This window comes from Polypterus senegalus, chromosome 17, assembly GCF_016835505.1.
Source record: "Polypterus senegalus isolate Bchr_013 chromosome 17, ASM1683550v1, whole genome shotgun sequence".
NCBI classification, from domain to species: Eukaryota; Metazoa; Chordata; class Cladistia; order Polypteriformes; family Polypteridae; genus Polypterus; species Polypterus senegalus.
Genome location: NC_053170.1, coordinates 51,047,342 through 51,068,225, shown reverse-complemented (window position 1 = coordinate 51,068,225; position 20,884 = coordinate 51,047,342). Strand labels below are relative to the sequence as shown.

At 38.0% G+C, this 20,884-nt stretch overlaps 1 protein-coding gene across 3 annotated transcripts in view; it reads left to right on the top strand.

Annotated features, from left to right (window-relative positions):
* Positions 1–20,884, top strand: part of LOC120517598 (nuclear GTPase SLIP-GC-like) — a 151,213-nt gene that overhangs the window by 103,102 nt on the left and 27,227 nt on the right. For all 3 annotated transcript variants that reach the window (XM_039740008.1, XM_039740005.1, XM_039740009.1), the window contains exons 14-16: positions 12,592–12,749; positions 13,000–13,126; positions 14,208–14,316. In XM_039740008.1, coding sequence (XP_039595942.1) covers positions 12,592–12,749; positions 13,000–13,126; positions 14,208–14,316 — 394 coding nt within the window. The remainder of the gene's footprint in view (positions 1–12,591; positions 12,750–12,999; positions 13,127–14,207; positions 14,317–20,884) is intronic.

Here is a 20,884-nt window from a genome sequence, read left to right as displayed (position 1 = left end):
TGCTCATTGAAAGGAGTGACATTGGACACCACCGGAAGGAGATCTGCCACAGCAACAGATATTCCCTGAGTATGACAGCTATCAGGGCAACCAGACCAATGAAAGGTGTACTCATCTACAGAGATCTGGCTAGTCCCAGGTCTTTGTACCTCAGAGAGTGCCACCACTGAAATGCGGAGTTTATAAAGCTCCTCCGACACCAGAGAAAGATGGTTGACATGCTGGGGAGACAAGATGTTCTACACGCCTACCCAGATGGGCTGCCTCAAATTGGGACCGTTCAGCGGGCAACGCCTCAGCACCAATCCAGTTCCGATCCCCAACAGGTCTGACCCCATAGGCCCTCTGGTAGTTTTGACTCTTCTAGGGATGAGCTGCGTGAAGTTTTTTACAAAGGCTGGAGTGCCAATCCTGCCACCAAATCCAAGTTTTCCCTGCAAGATGGAGGACCACTAACAGAGCCAGTGATTTTAGTGATTTAAGGACAGGAATAATATGCACCACTCTTATAGTGAAGACTCTGGTTGCAGCATTCTGTATGTGCTGTAGCTGCCTGATTGATTTTTTACTAATCCACATGAGGATACCTTTACAGTAGCCAGCCTACTAAAAACACATTAACAAGTTTCTTTGTGTCTTTTTTGGACAGGAATCCTTTAATTCTTGCAATGTTTATGCAATGGTAGTAAGCTTATTTTTAAATTGCTTTCATACAGTTGTCTTTGAAAGTTTGTGAACCCATTAGAATTTTCTATATTTCTGCATAAATACGACCTAAAACATCATCAGATTTGCACTCAAGTCCTAAAAGTAGATAAAGAGAAACCAGTTAAAAAAATGAGACAAAAATAATATACTTGGTCATTTATTTATTAAGGAAAATGATTGAATATTGCATATTTGTGAGTGGCAAAAGTATATGAACCTTTACTTTCAGTATCTGGTGTGACCCCCCTTTGCAGCAATAACTGCAACTAAACGTTTCTGGTAACTTTTGATCATTCCTGCACACTGGTTTAGAAGAATTTTATCCCATTCCTCCGTACAGAACAGCTTCAACTCTGGGATGTTGGTGAGTTTCCTCACATTAACTGCTCGCTTCAGGTCCTTCCACAACATTTCGATTGGATTAAGGTCAGAACTTTGACTTGGCCATTCCAAGACATTAACTTTATTCTTCTTTAACCATTCTTTGGGAGAATGACTTGTGTGCTTAGGGTCGTTGTCTTGCTGCATGACCCACCTTCTCTTGAGATTCAGTTCATGGACAGATGTCCTGACATTTTCCTTTAGAATTCTCTCATATAATTCAGAATTCATTGATCCATCAATGAAGGGAAGATGTCCTGGCCCAGATGCAGCAAAACAGGCCCAAACCATGATACTACCACCACCATGTTTCACAGATGGGATAAGGTTCTTATGCTGGAATGCAGTGTTTTCCTTTCTCCAAACATAATGCTTTTCATTTAAACAAAAAGTTCTATTTTGGTCTCATCTGTCCATAAAACATTCTTCCAATAGTCGTCTGGTTTGTCCACGTGATCTTTAGCAAACTGTAGATGAGCAGCAATGTTTTTTTTTGGAGAGCAGTGACTTTCTCCTTGCAACCCTGCCATGCACACCATTGTTGTTCAGTGTTCTCCTGATGGTGGACTCATGAACATGAACATTAACCAATGTGAGAGAGGCCTTCAGTTGCTTAGAAGTTACCCTGGGGTCCTTTGTGACCTTGCCGACTATTACACGCCTTGCTCTTGGAGTGATCTTTGTTGGTTGACCACTCCTGGGGAGGGTAACAATCGTCTTGAATTTCCTCCATTTGTACACAATCTGTCTGACTGTGGATTGGTGGAGTCCAAACTCTTTAGAGATGGTTTTGTAACCTTTTCCAGCCTGATGAGCATCAACAACTCTTTTTCTGATGTCCTTAGAAATCTCCTTTGTTCGTGCCATGATACACTTCCACAAACATGTGTTGTGAAGAGCAGACTTTGATAGATCCCTGTTCTTTAAATAACGCAGGGTGCCCCCTCACACCTGATTGCCATCCCATTGATTGAAAACACCTGACTCGAATTTCACTTTCAAACTAACTGCTAATCCTAGAGGTTCACATACTTTGCCACTCACAAATATGTAATATTCGATCGTTTTCCTCAATAAATAAATGACCAAGTATAATATTTTTGTCTCATTTGTTTAACTGGTTTCTCTTTATCTACTTTTAGGACTTGAGTAAAAATCTGATGATGTTTTAGGTCATATTTATGCAGAAATATAGAAAATTCTAAAGGGTTCACAAACTTTCAAGCACAACTGTATGGCTGCTGGAATTCAGATCTCAGTTCAAAATTATACCAAGATTTGTGGCTTGCATTTTAGACTGTAGAACCTTTAGCTGAAGATGAGCACTGACTTTCAACATTTGGTTTTTCAGGTCAGAGACATTAATTTCAGTTTGCAAAAAATGATGGTACATCCACTCATTGATTTGCAGTATATACTTATTGAGTGATTGTAAGAGACTATAGTCGCTTAATGATACTGTTATGCAGATTTTTGTGTCATCTTCATGGTTATGGTAAGAAATGTATTTTCCATAATCTGAGCAAGGGGGAGCATATAGATGCTGAATATAAGCAGTCCAAGAATGGATCCTTGTAGAACTCCATATGTGATTTTTGTTCACTTAAATTCACAATTACTAATTGACACAAAAAGTCCATATTTTGCAAGTACAATTCATACCAATTCAATACTGTATCAGTCAGTCACACCCAATTTTCCAGTCTGTTTAATAATATCTTACAGTCAAATGTGTCAAACACAGCACTAAGATCCAGTAGTATCAAACCAATGCCATTTAAAACTTTAACAAGTGCAGTCTCAGTGCTGTGGTGTTGTTGAAATCCTGACCAAAAAGTATTTCGATAGCTGTTATTGGCTAAGAACGGGCTAACTTGCAGAAAAACAGCTTTTTCAATGTTTTTTTCCTAAAACTTAAGGTTTGAAGAGGACCTACAGTTAGGTCCATAAATATTTGAACAGTAATACAATTTTTATAATTTTGGCTCTGTGCACCACTACAATGGATTTGAAATGAAGCAATCAAAATGCAATTGAAATGCAGACTTGAGTTTTAATTTAAAGCATTTAACAAAAATATTGTAGGAGCCATTTAGAAAAGACAGCCATTTTTATACATGGTCCCAACATTTTCAGGGGTGAAAAAGTATTGGGACAAACTAACATAATCATAAATATAATGATCATTTTAAATGGTCAGTCATTCTCCAACCCACTACAGTATATCCAAACCCAGGGTCATGGGGGTCTGCTGGAGCCAATCCCAGCCAACACAGGTGCAAGGCAGGAACAAACCCAGGCAGGGCGCCAACCCACCACAGGGCACACATACACGCACTAGGGACAATTTAGGATCGCCAATACACCTAACCTGCATGTCTTTGGACTGTGGGAGGAAACCAGAGCACCCGGAGGAAACCCTAGCAGACACAGGGAGAACATGCAAACTCCACGCAGGGAGGACCTGGGAAGCGATCCCAGGTCTCCTTATTGCGCCACCATGCTGGCCTTTTCAACCAAATATTTAAATATTTGATTGAAAATCCTTTACAGTCAATGACTGCCTAAAGTCTTGGAACCCATGGCCTTCTTCAAGTGCTGGGTGTCCACCCTATTGATGTTGTGCCAGGCCTTTACTACAACTGTCTTCAGGTGCTGCTTGTTCATTGGTCTTTCTGCTTTCAGTTTTGTCTTCAGCAAGTGAAATGCATGTCCAATTGATTGACTTGATTATTGAAGAATATTCCACTTATTTTCATTGAAAAGCACTTGTTTTGCTGTTACACTATGCTTTGGCTCATTGTCCATCTGTACTGTGAAGTGTCATTCATTCTATCAGTTTTGCAGAATTTGCCCTGTACACTTCAAAATTCACTCTGCTACTTCTACCAGTAGTCACATCATCAATAAACTGTAGTGACCAACTTCCATTGGTAGTCATGCATGCCCATGCCATAACACTGCCTTCACCATGTTTCACAGATGATGTTGTATTCTACAGATCATGAGCTGTACCTTCTCTTCTCCATACTCTCCTCTATCCATCATTCTGGTACATACTGATCTTAATTTCATTTTTCTAAAGAAAATTGATCCAAAACTGTTTTTTTTTATTTTCTGGAAAAGTCTAATCTGTCCTTCCTATGAAGTGGTTTGCACCTTGTGGTAAACTCTCTGTATTTACTTTTGTGAATTCTTATCTTGATTGTAGACTTTGGCAAAGTTAGGGATTTCCTCTCATTGAGTGTTCTTGGTTTGGCTAAATTTTGTGAATTGGTTTTTCTTTATTAAGAAAAGAATTCTGTGATCATTCAGCACAGTTGCCTTCCATGATTGTTTAGCCCTTCTGGTGTCGCTGAGTTCACAAGTGTGTTCATGAGCCTACACTTCAATCATATAATTATTTCTTCATTTCAAATCCATTGTGGTGGCATATAGAGACGAAATTATGAAAATTGTGTCACTATCCAAGTACTTATGGAGTTAACTGTGTAATTATTTATTCATGAGGCATCAGGTTGCTCTTTTTAAAAGTGGTTTGATAACAGGTGTCTTCAAGGCCTTAGGAAAAACACCAGAAATAAAATATGTATCGACTACCTGCAGAATGTCTGTTGATACGCCATTAAAATCCACTTTGAAACAGTTTGTAGACAGCATGTTAAGGTAACAGGTAGACAGTTTAAGATGATGAACAATTTCTATCAATGTAGCCTAATCCAAAAGATTACATTTTGCCATTTTAACTAAGTTAATGGTAAATGGAGGTAACAGGTAATACAAGTAATTTCCCTGAGGTAGAGTTGCATACTTCTCTTATATCTTCAGAATTTTCTCTGCAAAAAAAAATGCAAAGTCATTGCATGTCTTGATGGACAGTAATTCATAAGGGATTGAAACTGAGGGGTTTATCAGTCTATCCACACAAGTAAATAAGGTACATGAATTATTGCTAATTTTAACAAAAATTCAGAGAAAAATGGTGGCCTTGACCTTTTTATTTCTATGTTAAAATGTGTAAATTGACTTTTTGGATGTCATAATTGAACAAGGAGTTTAGTTTTTCACTAGCTATGTTTTGCTTTTCTAAACTCATTTTTGAACTTTTACCAGTATGGCATTTCTTCATGGTGCTTTGCTCTTACCAGGCACAACTTTGTCCTTTATAGGGGCAATGCCATTAACAACATTCTTAACTTTAGAACTGAAACTGTCTACAAGGTCATTGACAGGAACTGAAGGCAGAGAGAGTGCAGATGTAAAAGTCTGGGTAAATAATCCACAGTGGTTTTGGTTAATATATTAATTTCTGATTACTTTTGTTCTGACTCAACAGTCAGCAGGGACTATCATTTCAAAGAAAACATAATTAGTGATTGGAAAGGGTAACATCATTCATCATAACCTCAACGAGTATAGGCCTTTTGAAATAGGTCTAAAATATGTTCCTTATAATGCGTTAACTCTGTTACATGCTGAGAAAGTCCGAAGTTATCCAGGATGTAAATTGATTCTTTAGTACTGTTATCTTTGGGGTAGTTAATATGGATATTAAAGTCACTCACAATAACAACAGAATCAACACATACATTATATATTAATTTAACAAAGTCATTGATAAAAATTGTATTATATGTTGGGACCCTGGAGATGGTTATTATTATAACTCGACAGAGGGATTTCCACTTTTTTTTTTTACTAATAAACAGTATTAAATAGAGAGGCTACTCCACCTCCTTTCTTAAGTTCTCTATTCTCATTGAGGAAATGACAATTTAGAGGAGACTTCTACACTATTGTTTTCATGTAACCAATTTTCTGGTTACTTAAAAAGAATAAAATAACAACTGTGTGTTTATCTCAGTATCTGTGTCTGTGGCACCAAACTTCTGAATGTTCAAGCAAAGTTTGACTGTGGTGGACTGCACACATTTGTCTTCACCACATGATCCTTCTTCTTTATTTATTTATTTTTTTAAATTTCTATTAATTTTATTACAATCCATACAAAGCAATCAAGTTTTTACAAAAAGAAAAATTGAGTTAAGAACAGATCGATCCCCAACCCTGAGAGAGAGAGCAAGACAAACGGCGTTAAATTTAAGGCTTGTAAACATACCTAAATTAATAAATTCTCTGTGCTTTATGAACTTATTTTAAAATATTACTGATTAGATCCTGCCATGTTTTGAAAAAAGTCTGTACGGATCCTTTAACTGAGTATTTCATTTTTTCCAATTTCAAATAATATAACATATCGGTTTCCCACTGACTTAAAAGAGGAGAGTTTGGGTTCTTCCAGTTTAGCAGAATAAGTCTGTGTGCCAAAAGTGTAGTGAATGCAATCACAGTTTGTTTGTCCTTCTCCACTTTAAGCCCCTCTGGAAGAACCCCAAACACAGCTGTTAATGGGTTGTGAGTCCAAGGCTATCTGAAAGGTAATTAAAAATTTTTGTCCAGAATAATGTTAATTTGGTGCAGGCCCAGAACATGTGACCTAGTGGAAACATTTTGGAGAGTTTTAGTAGAGACAGATGTGCTCGATATATAATTTTAAGTTGTATAATTGTATGCTTTGCGCATATGGAGCTTGAGTGAATTCTCTGCATTGCTATTTTCCACTCCTTTTCTGATATATTAATTGAGAGATCTTTTTCCCAGTGTCCTCTTGGATCTTTGAAAGGAAGGGATTGTAAAATGATTTTATATATTGTAGAGATGGAGTCTAAGTCCTTGAGATTGAGCAATATTTTTCCAGCATGGATGAGGGTGCAAGATGAGGAAAATCTGGAAGGTTCTGTTTAACAAAGTTCCTGATTTGAAGATAGTGAAAGAAATGTGTAGCTGGAATGTTAAATTTGGAATGTAATTGTTCATAGGATGCAAAGACGTTGTCTATATAAAGATCTCTAAGCAAGTTAACTCCAAATTTTTTCCAGTTATTAAAAACTGCATATGTTTGTGAAGGTTGAAAGAGGTGGTTCTCTTGCAGAGGTGCCACAGATAGAAGCTTCTCCGTCTTAAAATGCTTTCTACATTGGTTCCAGATTCTAAGTGAGTGGAGCACAATTGGGTTATTTGTATATTGCCGATAGCGTGTGTTTATTGGAGCACAGAGCAAGGAATACAAAGAAGTACTGCAGGATTTTACTTCTATTGCGGTCCAAGCCTGAGTATGTTCTTATCACCTGTATATTTTCTGCCCAGTAATAAAACTGGAAGTTAGGTAGAGCCATGCCGCCTTCTGCCTTTTGTCTTTGTAGGGTCGCTCTTTTGATGCGTGGATGTTTTGAATTCCAAATAAATGAGGTTATTGTTGAATCTAATTGCTTAAAAAATGATTTATTAATGTATATTGGGATGTTTTGAAATAAAAAAGGAGCTTAGGAAGAATATTCATCTTAACAGTGTTAATTCTTCCAGCTAGTGTGAGATGAAGGGTTGACCATCTATGCAAGTCTTGTTTAATTTTTTCCATGCAGACGGCAAAATTTTGTTGATAAAGAGCTTTATGTTTACTTGTGATGTTTACCCCGAGGTATTTAAACTGTTCTGCAATGATAAAAGGTAGGGTATCTAATCTAATATTATATGCTTGAGAATTCACTGGAAAGAGTACACTTTTATTCAGATTAATTCTGAGACCAGAGATCTTTTGAAATTCTGTGAGTGCTGCTAAGACTGCAGGCACAGAATTTTCTGGTTCCGAAATATACAGTACCATATCATCTGCATATAATGAGATTTTCTGTTCCAGTCCTTCTCTGATCAGTATTTCGACAATGTATTGCCAGTGGTTCAATGGCAATCGCAAACAGCAGTGGTGACAAGGGGCATCCTTGTCTAGTGCCACGTTCTAGTTTAAAGTAGTCTGAGCAAATGTTGTTGATGCAAACTGAAGCTTCTGGGTTAGTATACAGTAATTTAATCCATGCACAAATGTTAGGGCCAAACCCAAACTTCTCCAATGTAGTTAAAAGGTATTTCCATTCAATCATGTCAGAATGCTTTTTCTGCATCCAATGATAATAATATTTCTGGGGTGTTTGATTTAGTTGGTGAGTATATTACATTAAACAGGCGTCGAAGATTTGAAGATAAGTGCCGGCCCCTAATAAATCCAGTTTGGTCTTGTGATATTACCGAGGGGAGCACTTTCTCCATCCTTCTGGCTATGATTTTAGAGAGTATTTTAACGTCGTTATTCAGAAGTGAAATTGGTCTGTATGATGCACATTGTAATAAGTCCTTATTTTGTTTTGGAAAACAGTGATTAGTGCTTGGTGAAAGGTTTGTGGAAGAGATTGGTTATCTCTGGCTTCTGTAAATGTTGCTAATAGGAGGGGAGCTAGGTAGAATTTCTTGTAAAATTCTGCAGGGTAGCCATCAGGGCCTGCTGCTTTCCCGCCTTGGAGTGACTTTATAGCATCTAGTAATTCTGATAACGCCAGAGGCTTATCAAGTTCCTCCACATTGTAGATTAGTTGTTCAGTTTCTTTAGTTGTCAAGAGGTTTAATTCTGAATGTAGAGCCTGCCTTCTCCTATGTAGAGTCTCGCTTGGTAGTCTGGCGTGTTCTTCATCTATTTTAATAATTTCGCTTTTTATCTCTGCTACTTTCTTGGCCTCGGATTTATTTCTGTGGGAAAGATATGAAATAATCTGTCTTCTTAAGAAGGCCTTAAGAGTTTCCCAGAGTATTCCTGCAGAGATCTCGGGGGATGTATTTGTCTCTAGAAAGAATTTGATTTGTTTGGATATAAATTCTGTACAATTCTCGTCAGCTAATAGAAGCGGGTTGAGGAGCCATCTGCGGGGTGAGTGTATGGGGCTTAGTAATTTTAGCTCCAAGATCATAGGTGCATGGTCAGAAATAACAATAGCATCGTATTTGCAAGATTTAATCTTAGGCAAGTTATTGTCTATAAAGAAGTAATCAATCCTTGAGTAGCAATGATGTACTGGTGAGTAGAAAGAATATGTTCTTGAATTTGGGTTTAAAACCTCCAGGGGTCTGATAAGTTGTGATCAGTTATAAACTTTGTAATTATCTTTCGCGATTGTTAGATGCGTTCCCCTGTGGAGGAAGTCCTATCTAAAAGTGGATTTAGAACGCAATTAAAGTCCCCAGCCATTATAACTTTATGAATGTTCAGATTGGGAATGGATGCAAATAAATTTTGTATAAATTCCTTATCATCAACATTAGGTGCATAAACATTTATCAAAATCATTTTACAGTTAGATAAGTCTCCCAGGACCATTACATATCTCCCTTCAGGATTCAATACTACATCTGATGCTACAAATGGTACAGTTCTATGTATGAGAATTCCCACACCTCTAGTTTTCTTCGTAAAACTAGAATGGAACATTGGGCCAGTCCAGTTTTTGCAGCCGGAACTGATCCTTGCTTAGTAAGTGGGTTTCCTGTAAAAATACTATTTTAGCATTTAGACCTGTTAGGTGAGAGAGCACTTTCTTTCTCTTTAATTCGTGATTCAGGCCTTTAACATTCCAGCTTACGAAGTTAACTGTCCCGTCATGGAGACACTGATTCTGAGTTTTTGATGTCATTTTATAGTCTTAACTGGAAGTGAGACAGCTTCGGTCTTAATTTCCTATTTCCCCTAGAGTTGTTGCCATGCAGCTTATTATTTCGTTGGTAGTTAAAATTATAAAGATTGAGAGGATAGATTAGATATAGATCAAGCCTGCTCTCTTTCTCTCCCCTTAAACCCCACTCCTTTTGCCTCCCCAAGTGAGGCTAAAATCCACTTCACACTTAAAATATATATATATATATAGTCTTCAGCAGTTTTAGTGCATTAAGATGATACACCCAGATAATAAACCCGGGGGATGGTGTTAAAAATGTGTCCAAAATAAGCATAACAAGTCTTAATGCAGTTATGCAGTAATAGCAATAACAATAAACCAAGGGTATGATATTGAACAGTCTCGTTTAGGGTAGAGATGAAATAATTAGAAAAAGAAAAGAAAAAAAAGAGAAAAAAGAATAATTAAGCACAATAAAACATAAACAGATAGCGCCCTAGTAATACTAAGTAATAATGAGAATAAAAGAGAATATATGCTGAAAAAAACAAGTATTTTAAAATGAATAGATTAGACAGTAGATTATTAATCCTTGCTTTATCATTAACCGCCATGACTCACTATTATGTATCAGAATAGTCCCGGGATCAGCTTTCTTAATTCCTTTTCTGCTTCTTCCTTGCTAGCGAAGACATAGAATTGACCCTGCCATTCCACTTTCAATTTTGCTGGATACAAGAGGCTGTATTTGACGCTGGCTTACTGTAACCGCTGTTTAATGTTGTAGAAGGCTGCGCGTTTAGTAGCTGTTGCTGGAGAGAAGTCAGGGAAGATACGAATGTGGTTATTTTCATATATAATATCTTCCTTGTTTCTGAGGAGTGCCATCACCTCTAGCTTAAATGATAATCGTTCAAAACGAACTATAAAAGATATTTGTCTGGGTCTAACGGTGTTTGATCCGCGTACGCAGTAAGCCACTGCTATCTCAGATCCTGCTTTAAAGTCGTCCCCGATTATTTGAGAAAAAAGTTCAGCTGCGAATTTCACAGGGTTTGAACTTTCTCGATTCTCAGGCAGACCTTCAATTCTGACATTATACCTTCTACTCCCATCTTCCAAAGCATCCAGTCTGTCTCTGAGTTTTTCTCCGAGTTTTTTGCATTCAGAGCTGACATTTACTGCTTTTTCCTCGGCACTGGCAGCTAAATTTTCGGCCATTTCAATCAGATTCTGTGAATGTCTTCTTGAGATCCTCCAATTGATCAGTAAGCATGCTCAGTTTAACTGAGTTTTCCTGAATGCTCTCTTCAATTTTACCCAGCACCTGTCGAAGCTCAAGTTGCACCTCTTGATGCAGCCTTTCATTTGCCTGTTGGAATTCCTGTCGCAGTCATTCATTTGCCTGTTTCAACTCCTGTCTCACCTCCTGTCTCATTTTTTCGCTTGCCTTTACCCTTGCTTTCTCATTAGCCTTCTCACTTTTCTTTATATCTTGCATGAGATCAGCGAGCAACACCTTCAGTTCAGACAGTTCAATTGTGCTTTCTTGTGCCATAGATGAAGCAGCAGACTCTGCTGTAGCTGGTGTCCCCGCTGCTCCCGGCTCGCATAATTGAGTAATTGAAGTCGCGGACTTCAAGGCCCTTTCCAGTTTCAGGTGATCTTCTCCGATGTGAGCTATCAGATCTGCACTCCGCGATTGCACCTTACGCTCCCTTTTTGCTCTCAGCCGGCGACGATGTAGCGGACCGTGGTCCCGAGGAGTCTGTACTTTTGCCCATCTGATCCAGGTCTGTCTCTGAAAGGCTGTATCTTGAACTAGGGCTTGCTGATCTTAGCTTGGGTGTAGCTTTAGTTTTCGATTCTTTCGGACTCCCCTTCTTGTTGGCCATGTTTATATGTGCTTACATATACTGTAGCAGTTCCTCTCGGGTTGAATAAATACAGGATATCTCAGGATAATAAGCAAATAATATGAAAAATACCGCTTGCAGCTGGCGGAGCTCCACTTCAGACGTCCATCTCTTGCATCAGACGAGACCAACCACTTGATGATCCTTCTACGTTGTGTCCAGTTCTGACATTTCTGTGTAGGAACTGATTCTATTCACCCAAAATCGTGTTTTCCAATTACATACAAGATATACACTTTGTTTTTAGGGAATTATGTGGCTCCTGCTGCTGATTGGATCACATTTCATTTGTAAATACAGGACAATGCCTGCTGAGTGTACCCATTAGAATAGGTAAGAAGTCAGCTTAGAATTACAAGCCTAAGATAAATGCTTTTCCAGAAGCTTCATGGTCTAGCAGACTACAGTCATGTAAACTCATCTTTAACAGTAATAGTTAATAGATAGAATTTAGAAAGCAAGTTGAAAAAATGTCTGAAGTACAGCCGCAGGAGGATCTTAGTTCAGCTCAGCCATTCAAAGTATCCTTTTGAAATGTCATGAGGTCCAGCTGAGTTTCTGCTACAGCATTGCCTCTGCATCTTTGTCAAGGTGTCCTTTTAGCAGAAAAGACTTTATGTACCACGGAAAGCTCAGTAAAACTGGCAATGCTGACTTTTTCCATTAGTACAAATTCCAGAAAAATAATAACCAACCATGGGATTTGAGTTCAGGATCTGCCCAGCAGCAAAGCTAACCATGATATTACTAATGAGAAAAAATATACAGTACACACAATAAATATAGCCTGGTGTTGGTCTGTGTACCACAAAGCCACATGTTCGGTCCTTGCTGGTGTTTCATTACATAGCCCTAAAGTCACCAGGCTACTGGGAAGAAACACTTGCAATCCTTGAAGTCAAATTAGAGACATATTTTTGGACACTAGAGATACATATACAAGAAGAAAAAACAGATTCTTTCTCTAGTGCACATAATCTACAGTTTTTTCTTTTTTATTAAAGAGACTATGCCTATATTTTCAACAGGAAGAAAAGGATAATCGTGGTTACCATAAAACAATAAAGGCTTTAATCAAAAACAATGGAATTTACAGGTCCAAAAATGGACAAGTCCATGATCTAAACCATAAATTGGCATTGCCTCTCTCCAAGTCTGTGGACAACACTATTATAAACACTTTCCAGTAAGTTTCTCATTTTTTCTTACTATCTACTATCTATCAGTGTTCAGTGTTGTTTCTCTTTAATACTGGAGTTCACTATAAAAAAATATTAAAGTAAATAACTTAAATGAAACAATAGTAAATTGACTGCTCATATTAATCACTTACAATTGTAATGGCTGTTATTTTGTTGGATACATTTTTCACAGTAGTAAGTGAAAATATTCTTATTTAAGTGTTACAGTCATTTAATATTCTTTTCACTTCACAGGATGCAAAAGAGAACTAGGAATTCTATTAAAGCACCATTGGATTCATTTCAGTTAGAAATCCAACCTATTTCTACCAAACTTCAGAAAACAATTGCTCCTTTGCGTCTACTGTTTATTAATTCTCAGGTAGTAAATCCGTTTTTCCATTAAGCTTAAGATTTGTATATAATATAATTATTCACAAAACATGTTATGTTTACTTGTATGATAAATATAAAAAATGTGTAATATCAATTTCTGTGCAACAGTTTTTCTAGTACATTAAGGATTTGTAAAAATACAGTTGACTGCAAATACTGTATAAAGAAAAAACTTAATAGCAAAATATTCTTAAGCTTTAATTTTAAAGTAAAAATATTTTTCTCTTTTTCAGCACTCATAATATTGATTTGTTTTATTACTACCAAGTAGCAAATGTGGATTTGAAAGTTCACCTTTTCTTAATCATAATAAAAAAATTGTATTCTAGGAACTGATTATTTTGTATTAATTAAATAAGCTTTACTTTACAAATGTAATGTTTATTACCAAAAACATAACCAAGATAATGATTATTGGTTTTAATTTTACAAAAGTAACAATAAGAAATAATTTAAAATTCTAGCTGCACGTCTTACTGTACCTGTGTTCAGAATATAAGGACTTGTATCTCTTCACAATGTACTGTGAAATACTTTTAGGTTGATATTAACTAGTTCAGATCCCACCTCTCTTTCACAAAGGCATTCTAGGAATGGTAATTTCTGTTGAAATGTGTATATACAACTCTTTCAGAAATTGCTCAGCTGAAATGCAGCTGCATACTCTGCTGTGCATTAAATAAAAATTGACTAATTAATTAGTTTAAACAAAACCTTATGTGGGCAGCACGGTGGCACAGTGGTAGCACTGCTGCCTCACAGTTAGGAGACCTGGGTTCACTTCCTGGGTCTTTCCTGCGGGGAGTTTGCGTGTTCTCCTTGTATCTGCGTGGGTTTCCTCCGGGTGCGCCAGTTTCCTCCCACAGTCCAAAGACATGCAGGTTAGGTGCATTGGCGATCCTAAATTGTCCCTAGTGTGTGCTTGGTGTGTGGGTGTGCGCCCTGCCTGGGGTTTGTTTGCTGGGATTGGCTCCAGCAGACCCCCGTGACCCTGTAGTTAGGATATAGTGGATGGATTGAAAACCTTATGCAGTAGTAAATAAAATTATTCTGTGTTTTTCTATCAGTTTCGAGGAGTAATTGCATCTTTGGAAAAAGAAATTATTGAAAGAAAGAAAATCTTGTACAAATCTCTAGACTTATCCATTCAAAATGAACTGTCACCTGTTTACGAAGGTAAGAAAAAGTATATTTGGTGAATAATAACACAGGTTAAGAAAAATACTGTATATGAAAAGAGACAGCTGTGAAGTTAGACATTTCTGCTTCTGCTTCTTTACCTTTCAATGAGTCAGATGAGCCACAAATTATCTGTGGTACACAAACTTCAAGTAAAATCAAACTACAAAAGACAATATCCATATACTAAATGAAAAAGAGTCTGTGATTTCCAGTGAGAGGCTGATACAATTTTTGAAGTAAATTTACCAAAGACATCTGCATTCCTGCATGATTGAGAGTATAGGTAGTGGCCTATATGATGCCTTACACAGTGTTGCATAGTGAGCTGTTGCCAGCTTCAAAGTAGTGGAAAGATAGTCAAAGTAGTTATAGAGGGGATGAGGAGGTAGTGGAGAAGATAGTACACCACTAACCTTAAGAACAGACCGAAGTTGTAAGCAAAGTAAGCAAGTTAGAAGATGTACTCATAGTATAATATTTTGGTACGTTCCAGGGCTATGCAGGAACTGAAGCCCTTAAAGGACTGAGCTTAGTAAGGTTCTGGAACTTCCCCAATCCATTTCAGGACTTTAGTCCATTACAAGGAATATTCTCATTCACACATTAAAACATTAGAGCACTCTAGATGAGAACAGGCCATTCAGCCCAACAAAGCTCGTCAGTCCTATCCACTTATTTCTTCCAAAAAAACATCAAGTCGAGTTTTGAAAGTCCCTAACATCTTACTGTCTACCACACTACTTAGTAGTGTATTCCAAGTATCTATAATTCTTTTTGTAAAGAAAAACTGCCTAATGTTTGTGCAAAATTTACCCTTAACAAGCTTCCAACTGTGTCCCTGTGTTCTTGATGAACTCATTTTAAAATAACAGCCTCGATCCACTGTACTAATTCCCTTCATAATTTTAAACACTTCAATCATGTCTCCTCTTAATCTTCTTTTGTTTAAACTGTATAGGCTCAGCTCTTTTAATTTTTCCTCATAATTCAACCACTGTAGCCCTGGAATCAGCCTTCTCTGGACCTTTTTTAGCACTGCTATGTCCTTTTTGTAGCCTGGAGACCAAAACTGCACACAGTACTCCAGATGAGACCTCACCAGTACAGTATAAAGGTTGAGCATATCCTCCTTGGATGTGTACTCCACACATCTTGCTATATACTCTAACATTCTGTTAGCCTTCTTAATGGCTTCTGAACACTGTCGTAAATCTATACTAATAAAAGGCAAAGCCCTCACTGACTCACTCACTGACTGACTGACTGACTGACTGACTCATCACTAATTCTCCAACTTCCCGTGTGGGTGGAAGGCTGAAATTTGGCAGGCTCATTCCTTACAGCTTCCTTACAAAAGTTGGGCAGGTTTCATTTCGAAATTCTACGCGTAATGGTCATAACTGGAAGGTATTTTTCTCCATTACTGTAATGGAGTTCAGCCAGTTCCGTGGGGGGCGGAGTTTCGTGTGCCGTCATCACGCCTCCCACGTAATCACGTGAACTGACTGTCAGCGCACTACGTAGAAAACCAGGAAGAGCTCCAAAAGCGCTGAAGAAAACATGCATTATATAATTGAGAGGCAGCGAAACAATAAGAAGCGAGCGAGTGACATATACTACCATATTAATGAGTGCTGCTACTTCGGAAAGAAAGGTGTAAACCTAAACTTTAAATTAAGTTAATAGACAGGGTGCCGCTGGTGTTTCTCATGCCCACGGGTATCACGGATACAAGTTTAATGAGAGGACGCAGGATATAAACGAGAGTTTTGATCACTTTGTAACTAAGTTAAAATTGCAGGTGAAGGGGTGTGCTTATGCAAATTCCGAGAGACTGTGTTTGTGGGGGATTGACAGTTAACGCGGTTGGGGGAGTCACGTCATCATATCCCCTCTCATTTACCTCATTTCGCTCTGAGCTGAGCTCCTCGGCTACTATGGCGTCTTCCGAAGCAACTTCATCACACTCACACCAAATACTCACAGAAAAATCCACAAGTTAATACACACGCTGTCTCTAGAGTTTCTCCACACTCAATGTATTCCTCGCGCCCCCTTTATACCCTCTAATCTCCCATTTCAATTCAGATACCTCCAATTTCCAGTAAGGCTCAGCTGCGCGATGACAAGTAATAAGTCTCAAGGACAGACCCTACAAAACTATACCATTGATTTCAGGCAAGATTGCTTTTCTCCTGGACAACTATACTTGCATTCTCAAAAGTGAGCTCAGCGCAGCTTCATATTACAACCGAGTGCAGCCAGAAACTTTTAAGTACCGGGTCTTAGATAACATTAAATTCAGCCGTAGACATCGCAACATCACACATATAGCAGCTCACGAGAACTTACTGAGCGCATGATACAGTGATCACTTCCATGCATCAAACCTGTTCAAAAGACGCATTACACAATTTACAAGGTGATGGCTTTCTATGGCGTTCGTTTATAAAACAGCGGAGAGGCTGTGTGAAGGCAGCTACACAGAAAAAGCAGAGCGCCACACTCTGAATGTATTGCTGGCATCACCGTTATACCCTCTGATCTCCCATTTGAATTGAAATGCCTCAAATTTCCAGTAAGGCTCTGCTTCGATGACAATTAATAAGTCTCAGGGACACACCCTACTAAAGGTTGCCATTGATTTGAGGCAACATTGCTTTCCTCCTGGACAAAACTATACGTTGCATTCTCAAAAGTTATATATATATATATATACACCCCGATCTACAATACTGTCAAATAAACGACCCACACACCATAGCAACATGAGGCTTCACCTGGCGCTGGCGTCTTAGGTTCGATTGCGAGTGGGTGCAGTGCGTGTGTACTGCCTGATGAGCCCAGAATTAGGGCGAAGCACGCCCAGCGTACTGTTTGCATTATTTGATAGTAAAACTATTTCAATATATTCAATATATATATATCAGCGCTTAATGATTCATTTTACTCTCACAACCCCTGTTTGGGAAGAAGTATGAAAAATATGAGGTTAACGCAGAAAACCAGATGACCAATTTAAGCTTTAGGAATCATAGATACTTTATTGACATCAATGATTGTTTTGGTAAAGCCATACTCGGTGTAATCCTCCTTCCATGTTATAATATTTCGCGACTAGCCAAGATTAAATGAGCGGAAAAAGTAAGAGCGAAGCGAGTGTAATAGGCATGAGCAGGCAGGCGACAGCTCAATAGCTCGAATTTGGATATACTACAGTAGGTTCTATTAAGTCGCCAGAAATATCTTTGGTAGGAATGGAAGTTGGATTTAGTCTTTAAATTTCTATGGTGAAGAAAAATTTATGCAATGATGATTAAATTTAACTTTCATTCCTACTAAACATATTTCTGTCGACCAAATAAAAATTACTAATATTTAAAATTTAAATAGAACTTGAACAAATACGATAGTTCATAATACCCACGCAGCATTAAGTGCACGTAAGATTCTGAGTCATCCGTTTTAACAAGCAGCATATTGCACTGATACGCAATAGCCTGCCCATTTAATTATTTAGGAATGGATAGATAAATTAAGATTTTGTACAAATAATGTTTAAAATTTTTCTTCCTCAGTGGATTCTGGCACCCCCAGCAACAGCTCCTCGCACCCCAAAGGAGATATGTGTATATATATATATATATATATATATATATATATATATATATCTATACTAATAAAAGGCAAAGCCTCACTCACTCACTCACTCACTCACTCACTCACTCATCACTAATTCTCCAACTTCCGTGTAGGTAGAAGGCTGAAATTTGGCAGGCTCATTCCTTACAGCTTACTTACAAAAGTTGGGCAGGTTTCATTTCGAAATTCTATGCCTAATGGTCATAACTGGAAGGTATTTTTCTCCATTAACTGTAATGGAGTTGAGCTGCAATGACGTGGGGGGCGGAGTTTCGTGTGACATCATCACGCCTCCCACGTAATCACGTGAACTGACTGTCAACGCAGTGCGTAGAAAACCAGGAAGACCTCCAAAAAGCGCTTAAGAAAACATGCATTATATAATTGAGAAGGCAGCGAAACAATAAGAAGCGAGCGAGTGACATATACTACCATATTCATGAGTGCTGCTACCTCGGAAAGAAAGCAAGGTGTAAACCTAAACTTTAAATTAAGTTCATAGACAGGCTACGCTGGCGTTTCACATGCCCACAGGTAATGCGGGATACAAGTTTAATGAGAGGGGCGCAGGATATAACGAGAGTTTTGATCACTTTGTAACTAAGTTAAAATTGTAGGTGAAGGGGTGTGCTTATGCAAATTCCGAGAGACTGTGTTTGTGGGGGATTGACAGTTAAGGCGGGTGGGGGAGTCACGTCATCATCTCCCCCCCATTCATCCATTTCACTCTGAGCTGAGCTCTGCAGCGCCGTCTTCGAAGCAACTTCGTCAGACTGCCACCAAATACTCACAGAAAAATCCACAAGTTAATACACACGCTCTCTAGAGTTTCTCCACACTGAATCCTCCAGGCACTACTTACAAAAGGTTACATTGACAATCGTGTTACGTTATTTTTAAAATCTTTCCTTTTCTTAGCACAAGCACAGCTGAGAAGCTTCGATGCATGTGCTCCATAACGTTAAAAAATAATGCATTTAATCACACTTTGCATTACAAGCAAAGGGAGCTTTTGTCAATGCATGATTTCCTGGTACACGATTACATTGATCAAGCGCATCCCGATTCATTTTACCCTCGCACCACCTTAGTTTGAGAAGAAGTATGAAAAATATGAGGTTAACACAGAAAAACAGATCACCAATTCAAGCTTTATGAATAATCGATTAGCCATCAATAATTGTTTTGGTAAAGCCATCCTCCTTCCATTTTATAATTTTTCCGCCATTAGCCATGATTAAATGAGCGGTAAATAAAGTAAGAGCAAAGCGAGGTGACTTATTTAGGCAGGCATATATATGACAGCAACACTCATGACAATGTCAATCATGTTACGTTATTATTAAAATGTTTCCTTTTCTTTTCATTACTTCTTTAACACACTACTTCTCCGCTGAGCGGGTATTTTGCTATATATATAATATATGAATGACCTCCAAAGAGCGCTGAGACTTTTGATATCATGAGCGTGTGTAAAAGGGGTCTCCTGCCCAGCAAAAGTCGAGCAGCCAGCGCGTGCATAGCTGTGCCGGCCTTTGAGACGCTGACTGCGCTTCTGCCTTAAGTCAAAGTGAGCACTTTTAATTTTTCATCCTCCCCTGCGCTATAGCCCAGACAAGTGCAAACACGGGACCCCTTTTCTACACCACGGCAAAATAATATTAAGGCGATTCACACTTTCTTTTGCGTATACGATTATGAGGTCCTCACTCGGATTATGAACACGCACACGAGTGGAGGACTGACAGTGCCATCACAGCCGATTAATGGCGGGGCGTCTCACCAGTCTACACAAGACCCACGCGACTGTCCCAAAAGGCGATCATAGCGTCAGCGAACACATCTCTCTATACTATATAAAAGAAAAGGCAACTTTCCTTTCTTTACACCTTTTTTCCTTTTATGCCAAACCAAAGCCTTTCTCTCTTAACACTGCAGAGGACACAAAACTAATTTTCTTTAAATGCGGTAAGGCACATTACCAGAGGCACAAATTTGAGCGTTCACATAGAAAATGTAATTTCTATACCACAGCCGTCGTGTAGCGCCTTTCAAAAGGGATCTACTACCGAGAGATGATCCATATACATTTTAGCTGCTGTTAGTTACTTACCTGTTGTGTTACACAGTCTTTAAAATGTAGTTTACCCACAACCACTCCAGTAGTGCTCAATGTACCTGTACTTCTTAAACGTTAATGTTTTACTGTTTAATAACTTATAGACTATATTTTATTATTTTTCCCTTGCACTCAGTGACCAAAGCTATACACACACATATAGACACATACAAACATACACACAAGTATATGTATGTGTATATATATGTATGTATGTGTATATATATATATATACACACACACTATCTACATTATATATATATATATATATATATACACACACACACACACATACATACATACATACATACATATATATTTTGTGTGTGTGTATGTATGTGTGTGTATATATATGATGTAGATAGGTATGTATATATATATATGTGTATGTAGATATGTATATAGATATGTAGATATGAAGATATGTATGTGTATATATATATATATATATGTGTATGTATGTATGTATGTATGTATGTATGTATGTATGTGTGTGTGTGTGTATATATATGACAGCAGCAATCCAAGCTGTGAGAAAACAGTAAAAAGGAGGCATGTCAGACGTCGTGGTACATTTTCTGATGCAGCTAGACGAAAATAACTTTGTGGCTGCCACCAAATACACAAAACAATTACTTTGACAATCATGTTACATTATATTTAAAATGTTTCCTTTTCTTTTCATAACTTCTTTAACACATGACATCAAGCTTCTGGCGGGTATTTGCTATATATATATATCACAGCGACACTCATAACAGTGACAAAACAATTACATTAACAATCATGTTACGTTATTTT